Below are 16,107 nucleotides of genomic sequence, written 5' to 3'. Positions count from 1 at the left end.
AATAATAGACAGTGCTACCAGTCCCACCTATAATATATATAGTGCAATATGCCACATCCTCTCATATCATTTGCTAATTCTGAACATTTCAATGGTTAAACGTAAACTCCTCCTAAATTATCAGGATTTGAAGGTCATGCCATGTTTACACAGGAAAAATATTTTCTCTAGATTTGAACGAAAGTCTTGGATTACAATTATGAAAAGTAATGCATGAATCCCTAAATTATGAAGTGCCACCTACATTCAAGGGAAACTATGTTAGCTAGAATAGCTTCTAAACGTTCTTCCCAGAGTAGAGCTTATATGTTTTCAACATTGCTGAGTAGGCCTTATGAATGGTGGGACCCCCAAACCAAACAAGGGGGAAGCTCAAGATGCTGGAATGGGGATGGCAAGAGGGTGAGGAGGAAAAAAAGCCTTAAACAGTCAGTCTCCTCTACCAGTCCTGTTAGAAACAGATTCTTTGATAGTGAGGTGTTCCTTCCCTTAGGGTTCTGCTGTTGCACTAGCTTGGTAGCTGAAAATGTTGCTTACTTTATTTGCCCATAAAGCCAGCCCTTCTCATTAGCACCCTTCTCTATAAAAATGGTTCTGGCTCAACATGCTCTCTCTCTAATGACCTAATTTTGTGCCACTACCTCAGCCTCCTCAGAAACAGGAACTAAGGCATCGGTTCTCAAACTTTTGTATTGGTGACCCGTTTCACACAGTAAGCCTGTGAGTTTAACCCCCCTTATAAATTAAAAACACTTTAAAAATATTTAACACTATTATAAATGCTGGAGGAGAAGCGGGGTTAGGGGTGGAGGCTGACAGTTTGCGACCCCCCCCCCCGTAATAACCTCGCAACCCCCTGAGAGGTCACCACCCCCAGTTTGAGAACCCCTGAACAAAGAAAGCAAGTGAACTATATTGTTATTCTTCAAGGGAGTAGGTTTTAAATAATTACTTTGCTTCAGAAGAATAAATCCAAAGAAACACTTTTTACTAAAAACAAGGAAGAGCGTTTACAATTTAGAAACAAGTTTTGTGTAAATGAAATTCTTGTCCAGAGCTTTCTAAGGTCCCATCTACACTGCACAGCAGAAGTAAAAGTGCTGTGGAACCTAGATACAATAGGTCAGTAATCTGTTCATTTTTAAAACATCTTCAGTCTTGCACTACCAACAGGACTGAATCATATTTTGACAGTGTTACTGAACTGTACTGCAGCCTTGAATTTTAGCAATCTGTAGGATTGCTCAGGAACGTGGTTTAGCACAACCTACAATTGTGTTCTGACCATGCCTGGGGACTACTGTCCTGAATACACCCACCATGGTAGTTTAACTAAGTATCCCCAACATCTCTGTCACCTGTAGAAGTTGGTCCAATAGAAGATATTACCTCACCCACCTCTCTCAAATATCTTGGGATCGATATGGTTACTACTACAGTGCATATCCCATCACAGTAATTTATACAGTGCCAAAAGACACTATTAGGATAATTCTTAGTTTTGCCCTATGCTTAAATAACTATTTGAAGAGCTTAGTGACACGCGATTCAGGGAGGAAAAGGTGAACGTAATGAAAAAGTGATCTGGAGGATACAGAAAATTATTAGTAATAGCCATGCTGTCATATGGTAAGTGAAGTTGATTTAAATAAATTATAGTCCTAGAAGAGTAGGAGTAAAAATCAGCAACAGTTTTAGTGGCATTTAAAAAAAAACACGATCACCACTTTTTGGGTTTGCATACTCATAAGATGCAAAGTAAAGGTTTTCTTTCCTGCAATATTAAGAATAGAAAGCCCACAGCAAATATTCTGTAATTACTCACAGAAAATATATGTACACTTGTAGGCTTTAAGTGAAAAATGAAACTTTGTAAAAAGAGTCTTTTGTTATTGCCAAAACTACTTTTTTACATTGACTGCACTTGCAAATTTCATCAATAAAATTTCGTCCACCCCACCCCCAAGGAAGCTTCTATTGAAATAAACTGATATGTAAGTGACAAGAGAAAGAGGCAATTTTATTTCAGATTTTACATACCTGTCTCAATAATATAACTGGAGGAAAAGTACTTGGATCCCAATAGAATAGAAAATTGAGACTACAAGTAGTTGTGTTATTTTAGTCACAAGATCAATCTTGTACAAATTATGAATGGCAGAAGAAGTCTGATAGAATTACTAAGTCAGAGATCCTCTCCTTCCTTGATGGAGACTGCCTGTGAAATCAGAAGAGTGAGCTTCTGACAAGGTGTCCAGCACACCTTGGCACATGAGAGATAAAAAGGTCTCACAGCAGCTTCTCAGGAGCAGATAAATGCAGTGTGCTCCCCATGGAACCGGAAGCCCATGAAGGGAGACCTGAACCATGACTTCCTAGGAGCTTTCTGAATATGGGAGTCCTCCTCATACAGAAACTGACTTCAGTTCCATCAGCCCTGTCAGAGACAATCCATCCTTCTAAACTGACCCACAGCCAGATCATCAGGAAAGTGGGAAAGGGACTGAGAATCTGTCTGAAAGATACTTTGCATGGAGATAGAGAGTAAAATTTATTGCCCGATCCAGAGGCCCTCTGACACTGGAGTTGAGAGGGGAGAGAGGAAGTGGCCATCCACAAAGTAAAGGAGACTACTGAAAGCGGACTGGAATTGGGCCAAAAGGTGGAGAAAATCAGTCCCCACAAACTTGACTGCACTGTTCTGTGAATCTGTGCCATGGCATCTCAAAACAATTGACAGGCCAACCCTCTGAGGTCCTCCCTTCCTCGTGGAGGAGTGTGAAGGGCCAAAAGTGGCAGTCAGGGCATAAAGACCCTGTCAGGGATAGCACCAGGTCTGATCCCCAAACACTGCCAGACCTAGTATACCCTTGGGAAAGTACTGTGGCCGCCAAAATGCAACTGTTTCAAGGATGGAACTTCCTAACCAATTGAAAGGCAGTGAAGGAATGGGGGGAGGGAGGAATTGAGAGAGAGACAGAGAGAGAGAGGAGTCATAGAGTAAGACCAGAAGAGACCAACATGTCATCTAGCATGGTCTGTGCCATACAGAAAGACATCACCACCACCCAACAACCAAAATTAGACCAAAGTATCACAGCCCCTGGGAGACCAGACTATTATGTGCCACAGGCAGGAACTGTGCTAGGGAGCATATCTGCCAGCATTGGAGCCTCTAGAACAGGGGTGGGCAAACTACGGCCCGCGGGCCACATCTGGCCCTCCAGATGTTTTAATCCGGCCCTCGAGCTCTCGCCAGGGAGCGGGGTTGGGGGCTTGCCCCGCTCTGTATGTGCCGTGGAAGTAGTAGCATGTCCCCCCCCCCCCCGGCTCCTACACGTAGGGGCAGCCAGGGGGCTCCGCACAGCACCCCCACCCCAAGTGTCACTCTCACAGCTCACATTGGCCGGGAATGCTCACAATGGGAGCTGCAGGGGCAGCGCCTGTGGACGGGGCAGTGTGCAGAGCTGCCTGGCTGCACCTCTGTGTAGGATGAGGGACATGTCGCTGCTTCTGGGAGCTGCTTGAGGTAAGTGCCACCTGGAGCCTGCACCTCTGACCCCCTCCTGTGCCCCAGTCCCCTGCCCCAGCCCTGATCCCCCTCCTGCCCTCAAACCCCTCAGTCCCAGCCCAGAGCACCCTCCTGCACCCCCAGCCCCATCCCAGAGCCCACAACCCCAGCTGGAGCCCTCACCCCCTCCCGCACCCCAACCCCAATTTTGTGAGCATTCAAGGTCCACCATACAATTTCCATACCCAGATGTGGCCCTTGGGCCAAAAAGTTTGCCCACCCCTGCTCTAGAAGGTGCAGCCTAGTTTCAGACTGATGGTACTCCATGCAAAAACAGAATCATCCCTATTTAAGCAGGATCTGTTCTGTGTAGCAACAGAGTCTGTAATCCTATTAGTAGAGTAAGCACAGAAGAAGTTTTTATGCTATTTGTGCATGGTCACACTTGCACACTCCAAAAAGGGCCGTTGAGAAAGCAAAATATATATATCAGTATTTCCTAAACAGAAATGGACAAAGCTGGTAAGGGAAGAAATCATATTTCCTGTTCATGTGGAGTCATTCAAATCCCACCTCTAGCACCATCTGACACTGGCTGAGCTGGGTTAAATTTGCAAATAGATGACTCATAAGTTGATTTTAAGAGCTGAAGTAAGACAATAACAAAAGAAAGAAGAAAAGAATGAGTTATGACTTCCCAAAAGTACTGAAAACAGCCAGAATCTAGATACTGAAACTTTCTCTGAAACAGTCTCCCTCTCTAAATTCCAGACAGAAAATGGTCTCTAAACTATGTGTTAAGAGCTATTAAAACAGGAAAGTTCCTTATATTGTTTCAATCCTAAATTCTAATTTTCAAAAACACAGCAAAAATAATTTTTAAAAAATTAAATTGGGTGAAACCAATACTCAAAGCTCAGCTAGAAAAAAGATCTTTGTTAGACGAATAAAAATATTTTCAGGGCTACAACTTTCTAATTGTCAGTTCTGGACAAATAAGCAGAAATATCAATTTTATCCATCACAGAAATCAAAACCCTTAACAACTCTGTATAAAATTAACTACCTCCCTGGTCTTACCACATGATCCCTCTGATTTATACATTCTAATACAGCATTTTTTTTTTGTAACAAAAATAATATGACACGCCCATATTCAATTTCCACTTTAACCACTCAGACATTTTTCTGAAGAAGAATGTCCCTAAGGTTCATTCTCATAAATCAGCCACCTCTAGATTTATCCTCATCTCTTGCAATTGAGCTAAGATCCCCCAGGTTTGGAAAGAACTTGCAGCAAGGTATTCTCACTGAGTGGTCCTTGGCGTTATAGAGTTCACTTTTTCCCATTAGTCTGTCACAGCCTTAATTGGGTTACTTTTAGGGCATGCGACAAGACTGTTTTCCTAGGCTTTTTCTAGAGTAGGATTTATTGGGCTTCCAAAATGAATGCCAGGGAGGCATTTGTTCTGAGGTTGAAGAACTCTTACGGGAGGTTTATACTGCCCTCTTGAAATATTTGATCATGTTCTTTATATTTTATGCCTATTGCCATTTGTCTAAATCAAAACATATCTAAACAGAGCAAAAACATGCCAGATTAATTTCTTCTCTATGAAGTTGGAATGAAGCATCCTTTACTTTCTCAGCATTCTCCTCTCCCATTGGCTGGGAAAGTGAGAACAACAATAAATAATGCTAATAAATAAGGCTTGCTTTCCACTAAGTTTATGGAATTCCAATATTTGAATCCCTGGGCTGTATGAACTCTGGAAAAATACAGGGAAGGAAGTTACATTGCCAGAACTTCCACCCAAAATTGAGTAAGCAGTTCACATTCAGTTTCATTGGAAGCATGTGACAGTAAGTGACAGCAGATGTTAGCCAATCACAGCCCTTTATGTAGGTCATGTTAATAAAAAAAAAAAAGCCAGAAGCATGATTACAAAACCAGAAGTATTGTAGAAGGAGAAGGGACAGGTAGGTGCTTTTCACGCAAAAATTTTAAAAGATATTATGACCTGGACAGACAGTAACCGTGTTCAGCAGCATTTTGAAAACTGCCTCCCGGTAATACTGCTAAATTTCTTACTAACAATACAAAGCTTACCTTTAACAGGCATTTGAAATCTCTTAAGAGCAGTTGCCTTCGTCCCTCCATAAGCATGGATTATTATCATTTGCATTTAAGGAATCCTTCACTATAGTGTCAAGGCACATTTTACATCATTTAGACACAGGGCCTGGCTTAAATAACTAATTGAGAGAATGGTTTGAAGGGGATGGAGGGGTTTTTTTTGGTAATGTGACAGACACTAGCCTAAATAAATTATTGGAGTTTAAATCGCTAGTTGCATTTTTGAGTAGCTGACAAAACCCTTTAATGATACAGTTCAGAAAATAACCCGTCAAGAACATACGGTATCCAAGATAACCTCCTGGTAGTGTTTCTGGCCATCTGTGGAGTTGCAGGCTCCCCATATTTATCATCTTACCCAAGTGTATTGGAAGGGTTAAAAAGACTGCTAAATACTAGGGCTTTGGAATTCTGCATCGACCAGTGGGATCTACTGGCACAGATCTGTTAACAATGAAGAAATGGTCTCTTCAATATCACAGAAGTCACAAGGCGATGACCATCGACCGCTTGAGCTATTTTCTGCTTTGTTCACACACACACACTGCATGAAGCAACAGTGAACTTTCGAAACAGTGCAAACATTTTCTGTGGTAATAATGATCTCAATGCTTAGTTTACAAAAAAAAAAAAAGAGGGCGACACGTTTTCTGATATTTTTAGAATACATGCATCACTGACAAACTAACATAGCTTCTTTTTTTTTTTATCTCATACCTGTTGCTCATCCTCCATGACGTTGCTGGCAAATTCAAACACGAGCTCATTCTGTTGTACAACTGCTGCCATAATAAAGCATTCCCAGGTCTCAGTTCCACAAAAGAAAAAAAATGCTCTTAAATGTAAAGGAATGGAGACGGTTTCCAAGATCCAGTCAGGCAGGAAAACAAGATTATGAAATGAATCAAATGTCTGGGACAATAATTCCTGGACAGCCAATCTTCCTGGGTTCTTCCCTGCTCAAAGATAAACAAACCCGGGGAAACTTTTCCTGAAATGTTGTCCTCAGATAGATAACCTTTCACCCCTGAAAAACAAAAATATTACAATGAATAAGCAGTTGCGTTAACTGTACAGCACAGCCATAAAAGTTTGTTCCGAGTGATAAAGAGATCCAAATCTACATCACATAAAGTCAGACACTCCTATATCTTTAGAGATCTTATTTTTAAAGATAAGAACATGTTTAATTTAGTGTGCTTCATAAACCGTTCAGTTTGCTTCACCAAGTTGGACATTAATTTCAAAGTGTATCAGATTAAAATAAAAATAAGGGTAGCATACTGACAAATAAAAACAAAAAACATTTAAATACAATAGCTACTGACATTTTATTTTTCACTTGATACACAGCATTCAGCTCCCATACTTGTTAATGAACACATGTATCTAAGAGAAAATTCAAGGCAAATATACAATCCCAGAGCGATCTAATAAGTTATTGGATACATCAGGTACTATTGTTTTCTCCTCCTCATTTGCTGGTCCACTTTTGAAAAGTTGTTATTTTGCCAGTTAAATGGATGATTCACTGTATCTTGGTTAACTCCTAAAGCATAAACTAGATAAAACAAATACATACTCTTTTTTAATTAATCCTTCTAAAATCCAGAAAGCCCTTGAGTTCTCACACTAAGCAGCCTCTCTTTTTAAAATGTACTGTAAATGTATCCTTATCTCTAGCACAGGCTTGCAAGCTACAGGAAGGAAACTGCACTGACCACGTCATGGCAAATTAGAACATGCAAAGAACTGCACGCTACAATAGCAAAAAAACCCGAAATGCAACTTAGGAATGTAAACAGCTTCATTGGAGGGATGTGCGCTTACAACTCCCACATTCTAATTTATTCAGCAGCAATAAAAGGTAAAGGCAGCTGAAATGGACTCAAAGTGATAAGCTATATCACACATTTTTTCAAATGGGAAATAAAATGTGATCTTGTTTATATGACTCATATATTCAGTAAACTGATAAGAAAAAGCTGAGAAACTTTTTTAAAATATCAGCCAAGATTTTCAAGAAATAGGCGTCTAAAGCTAGATGCCTAAGTCCACATTTAGGTGATTACATATGGATTTAGGACCCTAACTTTAAGCACCTATTTTTGAAAATAGCCCTTGGTTCCCCACATTGCATTAAATTCAGATCTCCTAAGACAGTTTTCTATCAGGGTACCTGTACCCCTGGGGGTACGCAGAAATCTTCCAAGCGGTATGCCAACTCATCTTATTTGCCTAGTTTTACAACAGGCTCTAGAACCCTGAAGCAGGACAGGGATCCCCCATGTACCGCTGCGATAACAGAGGAAGAGGGATAAAAATTCAACAAACCATGTCAGAGCGGGTGGAGTGGGTATTGCGGGGGCGGGACAGGAGCAGGATTAAAAAAATAGTCCTCCCGCATGGCAAACAGCATGAATGCCCCAGCTAGTAGCCCTCAATTTCCAGACGCCCAGCTCTGAAGGCAGCGTTGCCACCAGCAGTAGTGCAGAAGTAAGGGGGTCACAGTATGGTATTGCCATTCTTACTTCTGCACTACTGCTGGCGGCAGCACTGCCTGCAGAGCTGGGCAGCCAGAGAGTTTTTAAGTGAGGTGAAACTTGTGGTACACAAGACAAATCAGACTCCTGAAAGGGGTACAGAAGTCTGGAAAGGTTAAGAACCACTGTCCTAAGACACAAGTTATATATTAGTCATATAGCAATCAACTGTGAAATATACAATTTGAGCCAGCCAGATCCTGTGCTCATTAAAGTCAAAGACAAAATTTCAAAATGACTTTAAAGGGAACAGGATTTGGTCATTTCTGATTATTAACAACTGTGTTTATATACAAAACTGACTTTGTTAAAGGGAGGGGATACAGATTCTTTGGTTTGTTTTTACAGTGGAATAAGACAGGGAGAATGGAACTGCCCCTCTATTTCCCTAGCATCAAGAAACCTAATTAGGGAGGAGATGTCATGTGCTATACCTTCAGGAAATCCAACAGCTGGGTCTTCTTTTCTCAGGGGACATACTGTCTTTTGTAGTATTCCCTAATTAATGAATTACAATTACATGCTAAAAAAGGGTTTAGTATAAAGCACTCAATCCTCCTCTTCCAAAATCAGGAAACCCAAGATTGTACAAACATGAGAACCTCCCCAACTTCCAAGTTAAATTCCCCATGAGAATAATCACAGCTCTAAATAAAGGGCATATACTCATCCGAGTTTTCTTAATGGAAGCCACATGCATGAATATATTTTTAAAAATATTTGTTTAATTTTTCAACCTTAAAATTATTTATTTTGTAAAGCACCTATAGTATTTGTGAGGTTCTCCATGTATCCTCAGAATACACATACAGGTTGCAGCAGTGCAATGACTCTAGGTTGCCTCTCAATGTTTCTAATCTTTAATCTTGAGGGACCACTTCTAACCTCCCTTACCATTTATTTCTTGGCCTCTCTTTTGAGAAAATGCGAGTGCCAATATGCTCACTAATCTCATTTCACATGGCCACCTAGCAGCCTGTTTGCTGATATTCAAAATGAAGTATACAACAGCAAAAGTAAAGCAGTTTAAACCTTTCCCAATAGATAAATTAATACATTTTCATTAAGATGAAATATTTTGTTTGCACTTTCTCTAACCAAGGAACAGCAATACCAATTTCCAAGCATCACAGTCCAAACACTATGAGCCTACAGACTTGAATTTTTCTATCAATGAAAAAAAGTAGATATATTAACAGCAGCCGTTCTAAATTAGGATAAATGAACAAACTCAGACACATCCTGACCTGTGGAGTGCGTAAGATACTTCAGTACTTTAACAATACTTAGCACTTCTGAAACTTCCTTTCATCCAATGATAAAGCATTCTGCAAACATTTAAAGCTGCACAGTACTGTACGGCAAATAATACTGACTCCATTTTTACAAATTGGGATATGGAAGGGCAGAGTTGTTAAGTAAGTCACTCAAAGTCACAAAGAGAACTGGAGGCAGAGCCTGGCTGGGGCTCATGCAGAAGGGCTGACACCAGACGGGAGGCGGGGACAAAGGGGATAGCCAGAGCCCCGCCACCTGGGCTTGGGCACTCCTTCCCCCATCCCCTCACCTGGAGACGGTGGGGCTCTGGCTGTCAGCCCTGGGGTGGCAGCAGCAGCGCAGAAGTAAGGGCAACAATGGGGCGCTAAGTCTACTGCGAAAAGTGATGACAAATATAACTTCTCACATTGCCTCCCTTACTTCTGTGCTGCTGCTGGCGTGGCGCTGCTTTCAGAGCTAGGCGCCCGGTCGGCAGTTACTTCTCTCTGCTCTGCCTTCAGAGGTGCATAGTGGTATATGTATTGGGGGTGAGAGGGAGCACATAAATGACTACAGACACAAAGAAAGGCGGCCCAATCAAATAAGTTTGAGAACCACTGCACTAGACACATTCCTTAGAAAGCTAGCATAAGAGATTTATTCTTCCATTGATGATAGAGCATAATTCCCCATAACATGAAGAGCAAAATTACCTGTGATCATTGATGGATAACTAGGTGCTTATAAGTTTCAACTTTTACTTGAGTTTTTACTTGATCATTAAAAATATATTTATCAGAGTTTATCCTTTAGTTTCAAAAATCTTTATTAAATCAAAAATGGTTACCTGTATTTAGGCCTCAGAAAGATTGTGATAAGGCATAAAGTAGAGTGCTCTAAAAAATGTAAAAAAACATGGATACATCAATATTACACACACATTAAAGAATCATATTCTTTCTTTTACATGGAAGGATCAGGTGTTTGTACTTAGGAAAGGACCTTCTCTACCTACTATGGGGCATCTGTCTTCCAGAGCCCCATCATCATCAACATTCTCAAGGACAAACAAAGAAATATATGTTTCTAAAGAGACTGAACATAAATATGCTGCATATTTTTAAAAACAAGAAAAAATGAGTTTTAAAAACAAATTACTCCTTAAATTTTTCATTAGCTATAAACACATTTTTTATGGTAGATATCATACTGCGTAGGCAAACAGCATAGACCCGATACCCAAAAGCGTATGCTGTAGCAACAAACGATTAAATACATTTGAACTAATGAAATAAAGTAGCTGGGTCAAAATTAAGTTTTGTATTTATTACACCATTTAAAATGTTATACCAGTGTTTCCTGTACACAACTTTTTTTTAGGGAGTTGAGAGTTTAATCATAAAAGTAAAAACTGACCAAGACCAATGACCAAGTCCTTGCTGAGTGTCTCAGCCTGAAAGTGTTTAATAAAGAAACTAAGTTTGAAACAGAATCTGTGCAGTCTCCATCAAGTTGGCATAAGAATAGTAAAAGACAGAAACATCTTTGCAGATGTAGAATTGTGCTTCTGTCTCTCAGAAATATTTAAATAGAACTTTTTCCTGCATCAATCCAGAATATGGACCTATATCTATACTTTGGAAAGAAGTTGAAAATAATCTTGCTTTTCCTCAACCCCAACAGAACTCTGCACAAGGGCATTTGGTAAACATGACAGCTGGATTATATAACTAGAATTGTCACAGTCTACGTTGTTATGCACTTGATATGAATTATAGACTTATGGCTGCAACAGTAGTAAGATGTTTATCAAACTATGCACTGATCCTCCAAAGGGATTAATGGAGGTGGACTCTTACAACTGATCAGAGAACCACTGACATTAGTGGGACATGAAGTTACACATATAGGAACCAAGCTTTAATATATGTTTGAAATAGGTTTTTAGATATTACATCTATCAGACTACAATGGTACACAGTTTTATGACAGATTGTTATAAAATGAGAAACAGAATGTAGATATCAAACTGATTTTTTTTGTTCATATTAGAGCAGGGGTTCTCAATCTTGGTTCGTGGCTTGTTCAAGGTAAGCCCCTGGCAGGCCATGAGACGCTTTTTGTTTACCTGAGCATCCGCAGGTACGGCTGCTCGCAGCTCCCAGTGGCTGCGGTTCGCTGTTCCTGGCCAATGGGAGCTGCGGGGACCGGTGTCCTGGCTCGCAAGGCTTCCCGCAGCTTCCATTGGCCGGGAACAGCGAACCACAGCCACTGGGACCTGTGAGCGGCCGTACCTGCGGACGCTCACGTAAACAAAGTGTCTCGCAGCCCACCAGGGGCAGCCCCAAACCAAGTTTGGGAACCCCTGTACTACAGAAAACAGTCACATAACCAAAACACTATGAGCCTAATCCAAAAACCACTGAAGTCCATGAGACTTCAGCCTGGTCTTCACTACAAAGTTAGGTCAACGCAAGGCAGCTTACATCTACTTAACTGTGTGCGAGTCTCACTTAAATTTGGCCTCTGCTGATGTAAGTGCCTCGCTGCGCCAACTTAATAACACAACCTCCCCGAGTGGTGTACAGTCATGGTCGATGTAGTTAGGTCGACGCAGTGAAAGCGTAGACACTGCGTTACCTACATCGACCATTACTGGCCTCCAGCAGCTGTACCACAATACCCTACACTGAGCTCTCTGTTCACCACTGTGAACTCTGCTGCCCAGGGGTCACATAGACTAGAAGTCCTCCTCCCCTTTAAAGCCCTGCAAGTTTTTTAAATTGCTTTTCCTGATTTCCCAGCTTGGTGATCACACCTAGCAGCTCTCCAGTCCATTGTTGAGTGCAACTGCTCAGCTGACCATGCCAACTACACCCTCCAGATGCACTCCTGCCTAGAGTACACAGGAGATATTGGATCTCCTGGGCCTGTGGGGAGAAGATGCTGCATAGGCTCAGCTCTGAACCAGACATAGAAACATGGACATCTCTACAAGCAGATTGCTCAGGCGATGCAGGAGAAGGGCTATGACAGGGATCAGCAGCAGTGCCACATGAAAGCAAAGGAACTGCAGCGGCACAAGAACGCCAAGGAGGCCAACAATTGATCCACAGTCACAGACCTGCGACTTTTACAAAGAGCTGCATGCCATCCTCAGTGGAGACCCTATCACCACCCCCAGTAGCATCATGGATACTACCAAGGAGCTCAAGTCAGACACCCTTGCCATAATCAGTGAGGAGGAGTATGAGAAACAGGCAATCCAGCTGTGCAACGAGCCAAGATCTGTTTCTGACTCCACCTCAGTCCAGTCAGTACTGCAAGTTGAGCACAGGAGAGCCCAATGCAGGGGCCGGAACCTCCAGTAAGTATGGAGTTTATTTTGAAATTACAGGGATGGCACCCCAAAGCAGCAGGATACATATGTTGATTTACTCATCTTGACTTGTGCTAGAAGAGGTAGTAGAACAACCAAGAGATATAGAGCTGCTATCTGCTTTTTAGTCTCCTCCAATGTTAGACAGTGGAAGCCACAGGAGCCAGTTTACGTATGTGTACTGGGATGTCCTGTGAATCCTCCATAGAGATCTCGATGAAACTTTCGAGGAGGTAGTCTGCAATCCTCTGCTGAAAGTTTCTGGGGAGGGCTGCCTTATTTCTCCTGCCACAGTAGGACACTTTCCCATGCCATTCAGCTATAACTTCAGCAGGCTCCACTGCAGTCCACAGGCCAGCAGCATACAGACCCAGGGCAGCATTGGGATGCCAGTACAGGTTGTGCTCTCAATGCCTCTGTTACCCTCAGGAGTGAAGTATCAGCTAAAATCACTACTGCCTGTAGAAAACTGTGCCAGTATTCAGTTCCGTTGCCTTCTACAACTCAAAACATGAAACCGAACTACTTCCTCCTCATTTCCTCAACCCTGGGAGGGCTACACTCACCATAGCTGGTGCTGTGACTGGTGCCATAGTCCATCGATCCCAAGCAAAACGTAAGAATGTAGTACTTATAACTTGTGTGGAGCAAGGGGAGTGAATTCACTCAGCATCTTAAGTTTCGACTTCCATCGTGAATACACTGACAATGGTACTTCTGTGTGTTATATCTGCAGCTGCTGCCATTGTGGCCTACAGGGTCTCCCCCTCTACACATGTGGAATGCCTGAGCTAAATACGGAGGAGAAAGAAGAGGACTCAAGATAACATGTTCCACGAGATTCTGCAAACCAGTACTCCATCAGAGAACGAGCACAGGGCCTAGAGGATCACCATTGTAGACACTGGAGATAGAGTGGAGAGGAGAAAGGTGCAGGAAAAAGAGAGTGACATACTGTAGGAGATGTTTGCACTTCTCAGGCAGCAAACCCCTTGATGCAGATTCTGGTGGACCTGTAGGTTCAACAATCCCATGCTCATCTCCCTCTAGAGCCCATTGAGAACTCAATATCAGGACCTCCCTACAGCCGCACTCCCCTAACATTTCAAGTAACATCAGGTATCAGTGTACTGCCCTTACCACTGCACCCCAGGGGACACTAAAGACAAGTACAGCTTCACATAAACTGACGTGTGAAAGTCACGGTTCGTGTATGCGTAACCTGAAATGAACATGACTGTTCTTTCTCCTTCATAAGTTCTGTTCGCTTAATTTATTACATTTGATTAAGTTTTACACGTTTTTTTATAAATTGCCTGGTTCATGTCACAGAATAAAATTCTATTTTTTGGAACATAATTCATCTTTATTAGTCCACAACATATGCTGGCTGGTGCTGAGCAGTTCTGAAAGCAAACAATTAATGGAGAGCTGTGCAGGCTCTATGCTTCCGTCAGAGATGGTGGACAGTGAGGGGGGCCACATGGGTTTGTGGGATTTTGAAAAGAAGACATGAACATTATGGGATGCAGATGAAATTATGAGATGGAAGACACTGCATTGTGGGAAGTTGACCCCATGCTCCCAGTCACCCCTGTGCGACTTGTATCAGCCCTATCAGGCATTGCAAAGTCTTCCCAAGAGACACTCAGATGGATAGTGGTGAATTGCACAGTGGGATACCTACCCATGGTGCATTGCACTCTGCATCAATACAAGCACTCCTGGTGAGTATGCACACTGCCGAAACAAGGAGCCAAGTATACACACGCACAAGCAATGAATTAACCATGGCAGTTGTATGTCAGTGTAGCTTAGGTTGACATAAGTTTGCAGTGTGGACTTGGCTTTTGTGTTTATTTCAATGGTCTTTTGGCCTCTTTTGCTGTTATAAACATTGAGCACTTTGTGAACCGTCATGGAAAAATGTTTCACTGTTGCTTCTTTTGTGATACTGGGTGGAAAACAGATGGTTCCTAAAGCTCAGGGATGTATATGAATCAGTTACAACCTTAACAAACATGAAAATTGTATTAACACACACAGCAATTCCCACTTTATAAGACCAACCACATGCAATTAGTCCCAAGAAAAGGGAGAAAAACATGATGCAAATAAACTTATTTCTAACACTCAAAACTACAGGCTAACTTACCAGGGTAGCAAGTAAAAACAGAACTTTATATACAGTAAACTAATGAAAAATGAATAACCACTTACTAATTCTTATCTAAAATTGAACAATACATGAATAAACACTTTCTCAGTCCCCCTGGAAATCCTCTTCTACTTCTTCTGCTATGTCTCAATAACCCTGAAACTCCTTGATGAGCCTTCCAGAAGATTTGCTTAGCCAACTTACACCCTAGAAATATATTTTCACTGGTGACCCTGCAGGAAGACCTGAGCAACGTGGGACTCCACCCCTTTGCTAGAGTCCTACTAGGCCCTCCAACTTCCTCCAACATGAAATCCCACCCCCCACTGACGGGCAGCATAACCTCTCTGCTTATAAAAATTTGGTCAGTTCAGTAAAGCTCGTAAGAGATCCCTTCAGAACTGGCACTCCTGGTTTCTATGGAGATGCTGCACCGTTGCCATACAGCCCTGCACAGGGCTAAAGCTCCAAATGTCAATTGCATATATTAACAAGTTCATGATTATTATCTTATATGGCCCTTATGGCTTTGTCATTCAAGTACTGATGCAAAACATCAACTTGTTACCAACAATAGGAAGCAGAGAGTGCATCAATGCTGCTCACAGTGGTAGTTATCACCCATCAAATTGAGCAAAACCAAAACTTAATAACTACCCTTAACACTGTGCTCTGACGGCTATTAAAAGACACTGTCAAAACACCCAGGGCAAAATGTGCCAAAGGCATGGGCCATCTGCTAAGAAAGCTCTGCCACCAGTCTTGGAGAATTCAATTCTTGGGACTAACAGCAAGAGCAGCCCAGTTGAAACTTGTGGTAAAATACAAGATGAGAGAGGACATCTCTCTCAGGCTGCTGGTTCCCATCCCAGGCAGGGCTTACAAAGCATCACAAACACCATGAAATGACCCTAGAAAAATATAGCCATCTAGGCCCAATCTCGCAAAACATTTAAATATGTGCTAAACGTTAAAACACATAAGTAATCCCATTGATTTCAATGGGAATACTTGTGTTTAAAGTTAAGCACATGCATAATTTTTCTGGTGTGGAACTGAGCTCAGGTGTTATGTTCTAAAAATGGCTCAACCCACTTAGAACAGGGACAGCTGCATTATGTA

The 16,107-nt window shown here is 41.8% G+C and overlaps 1 protein-coding gene across 2 annotated transcripts in view; it reads right to left on the bottom strand.

The window, feature by feature from the left end:
- The window catches only part of ELF1 (E74 like ETS transcription factor 1), a 141,409-nt gene that overhangs the window by 51,769 nt on the left and 73,533 nt on the right, over positions 1 to 16,107 (bottom strand). The window contains exon 2 of one of the 2 annotated variants that reach the window (XM_074943957.1): positions 6,366 to 6,675. In XM_074943957.1, coding sequence (XP_074800058.1) covers positions 6,366 to 6,437 — 72 coding nt within the window. In that variant the 5' untranslated portion in view covers positions 6,438 to 6,675. Of the gene's footprint in view, positions 1 to 6,365; positions 6,736 to 16,107 lie in introns of those variants that run through there. The other variant, XM_074943966.1, reaches the window with a different exon arrangement.

This window comes from Natator depressus, chromosome 1 (genome assembly GCF_965152275.1).
Source record: "Natator depressus isolate rNatDep1 chromosome 1, rNatDep2.hap1, whole genome shotgun sequence".
NCBI classification, from domain to species: domain Eukaryota; kingdom Metazoa; phylum Chordata; order Testudines; family Cheloniidae; genus Natator; species Natator depressus.
Note: the sequence above shows the minus strand (reverse complement) of the source record. Positions and strands in the feature narration are given on the sequence as shown.